Here is a 3,407-nt window from a genome sequence, read left to right as displayed (position 1 = left end):
TTTTTAAATTAAGAATAATTTTCGAACATTTAAAAATTTAAGGATATTTTTGAAATAAAACTTCAATGATTTCGATCTAAAACTATCGACAGCGACACTTTTAAATTATTTTTGAAATTTCGAAGATATTTTTATAATTTTTAAAAGTTCTAGAATATATTTTTTTATATGGGTACGTTAAAAAAGAATGATTAAATTAGAGCGTTTATTATAATTTAGTCATTATTTTAATGAGTTATTTCGCATTGCCCAATCTACCCTTAGTCATCCGTACAAAGGTCAAAATGGACAGAATGACGCATATCCTATACGATCAAATTTCAAACCAGCGTGGAGAGAGGAAAGCTTTTAGCGGGATTCTCCATTGGTTCCCGCCATTGAAGCACACTCCCACTCCAGTCGACCAAGCTCGAGCAACCAGACCGAAAATGGCTTCTTCCTCAGCTTCACTCTCATCCAAAACCAGAACCCTAATCGACATTTTCCAGCCAGCGCTTTCCAAACGCTTAAAAACCTCACAGACATTGAAAACCCTGGCAACCACGGACGAGAAATGCGATTCAGAGCTCACATTGGCTTCCTTCTCCATCGACATGTCTGCCGCTCAGAAATCCCGCATGGAAACCAACAAATGGATGGCCAGATCGAAGCGCAATCTGAAAATTGTCTCAGATAGGGTTTCCAAATGGGAGAACGGATGTATGAAGTTGGAGGATCTTTTGGTGGAGGAAACATGGTTCGAAGCCCTTCCAGGAGAGTTTGAGAAGCCCTATGCTGTTAATCTTTGCAAATTTGTACAGACGGAGATTTGCAGCAGTGGTGTCCCGATTTATCCTCCTCCATCTTTGATCTTTAATGCTCTGAATTCTACCCCTTTTGATAGGGTCAAAGTCGTTATTCTTGGTCAAGATCCTTATCATGGGCCTGGTCAAGCTATGGGTCTTTCATTTTCTGTTCCTGAGGGTGTTAAAATCCCATCTAGTCTTCTCAACATATTCAAGGAACTGAAGGATGATCTTGGTTGTTCCATCCCATCCCATGGAAATCTCGAGAAATGGGCTGTTCAGGTGTTTTTGTCTCTCATTTTCTTTATTCTGTAGACTTAGATATGCATACTTAAATGTAGCTACTTCTAATATATTGGTCTTGTCAATATTTTAGTGCTGCAATGCTACCTACCATTGGTTAAAAGTATATGGCGTACATGTCTTCTTATTTATTATTAGATGAAAGTTATGTGAAAATTGGTTTGGAACAGATGGATTATATAATGGATATGGTTCATCACTAGGTTGTGATTTTGGTGATCGATAAGGGAATGAGGAAATATTTTCTGATATGGAATGCCTTTTCTTTAATTAAAAATATTACTTCTGAAGACAACTAATAAGCTAAGCTGGTTTCAATTTATTTATTATTATTATGTTTTTAAAAAACTTGTTAACAAGTCGAGAATTTGGGTTGCTACTAGGTGACTTCTCTAAGTTGAGATATTGTGTTGTTATTATTGGCAAAACATTCTAAGTGAGGTTTGTCATGACATTACTCTTATGAATATTGGCATGTATGGCTTCGTAGGATAAGTTTATCAATCCGGGAGATTTTTCTGCATGGAAAGATGCATGATTAGTTATTTTCTGAAGAACTTATTTTGCTAGAATGTATTTGAAGTGAATCTAGTGTCTCTTTCATTATTCTATTATCTAAAATGATTTTTATATACATTGTAGGGAGTCTTGTTGCTGAATACTGTTCTCTCAGGTAATATTCTTCTTTCCACCTGAAGTTTCACACCTTTTTCCAGTCTACTATTTTTTAAAACAGTATAGTAATGGTGAAGGTATTATGCAAAATGCTTTGTTTTTCTCTCTGTGGTTGTTTTTAAACAAATATTTTATCGTGAGTAACTGTTGACAATCTAAAAAGCTTTGCAATAGCTAAACAACAGTTTAAATGTCCAGCTCCAAAGAATAATAGCAAACTTTAATGCCATCAGCAGCATCTACCACATTGAACCAAAAACTCATCAAACATCACCAAACCGTCACAAAGAGCCACAACGCTGATAGATAGCCATATCTTCAAAGCTAGAAGCTAGCTCTTGGAGCTGAGATTAGCAACGACTGAAGCAAATTTATTATCTTACCAAACTTGCTCTTAAAAACTGCACACCTTTTCCTAGGATAAGATAAAGCAAGCTGCAAAATGGGTGATCTTTAAAAAAGAACTTTTTAAACTTGTAACATAAGATTACTGTGATGGAAGCAACAAGCTACCTAATGCTCCAGTTCCCAAAATAGCCATCATAAAAAACCAACATCAGATCCGAAGAAAGTCAAAGTGCCCTTTCCAAGATTGCTATAACCAAACTAACAACTGAAAACAAACGGAAAACAAGACTTTGCATAGACACTCAATGGACTTAACTGCTTGAGGAGGAACACTTTAAAGGGTGAAGTTTCTTGTTCTATCTCATGAGTGTCAATCATTAATAAGAGTTCCAAAAAAAAAAAAAAAATTCATCAATAAGAGTTCTACATTCTTCTATTTTTAGGTAACAATACATGCTTCCTGCATTTACGTATTGATTAATATTTTGGTTTTACCGGTTTAGTTCGAAAGCATCAAGCCAATTCTCATGCTAAGAAAGGATGGGAACAATTCACTGATGCTGTCATCAAGACAATATCACAAAAGAAAGAAGGGATTGTCTTTCTACTTTGGGGGAACTCTGCGCAAGCAAAGTTGAGGTACTTCTACTTCTATCGTATGATATTAGTTCTAACAGGGAGTGCATGACTTGAGGAAGAACCAAAATTACAGAATCAAATATAAACAGCAACCTTTTGATTTTTCTTTTTGAAAAAATAAAATCAGTTACCTTTGATTAAATGTTTTGCATATATTATGCATTTTTGTTAACTTTTAGATTTACTAGTGTTTCATTAATATTTTGGATTTAATCCTTTGTTTGTATATTTTATTGGAAGGCTGCAAATGGCCACCTTTTAGGATTGTAAGGAAGCTTTTGAAGTAGAACTTCTTTTACAACTAAATAACATTTTGTTCTTAGACAGTGTTCTCTCAGATTTTGGGATGAGTTTCTCTTGTTTGGTTATGATTTAGCAAATCACAATTCCACTCCATCAATTGGTATGAGAGTCCTTGGAGATTTTTTGGAAAGGTACAAAACCATCTACAATGGACAAAGATCCCAACATCGATCATAGACTGTCTACTTAAAATTTTCTACTTTGTCTAGGTTTTTACCAACACCATATACTTCCACTTCACCTTCCTTACGTTCATATTATCAACCCAATATCATCATACACTATCCAAATATTCGTAACCATTTGAACCAATATATTAATATATATATATATATATATATACATATATATAAG

General features: G+C 34.5%; 1 protein-coding gene across 1 annotated transcript in view; it reads left to right on the top strand.

The window, feature by feature from the left end:
* Positions 1 to 292: 292 nt before the first annotated feature.
* Positions 293 to 3,407, top strand: part of LOC120080823 (uracil-DNA glycosylase, mitochondrial) — an 8,258-nt gene continuing 5,143 nt past the window's right edge. The window contains exons 1-3 of the mRNA XM_039035472.1: positions 293 to 1,067; positions 1,731 to 1,761; positions 2,615 to 2,750. Of these exons, the coding sequence (XP_038891400.1) occupies positions 294 to 1,067; positions 1,731 to 1,761; positions 2,615 to 2,750 (941 nt within the window). The 5' untranslated portion in view covers position 293. The remainder of the gene's footprint in view (positions 1,068 to 1,730; positions 1,762 to 2,614; positions 2,751 to 3,407) is intronic.

Source organism: Benincasa hispida, chromosome 7 (assembly GCF_009727055.1).
Source record: "Benincasa hispida cultivar B227 chromosome 7, ASM972705v1, whole genome shotgun sequence".
Taxonomy (NCBI): Eukaryota; Viridiplantae; Streptophyta; class Magnoliopsida; order Cucurbitales; family Cucurbitaceae; genus Benincasa; species Benincasa hispida.
Note: the sequence above shows the minus strand (reverse complement) of the source record. Positions and strands in the feature narration are given on the sequence as shown.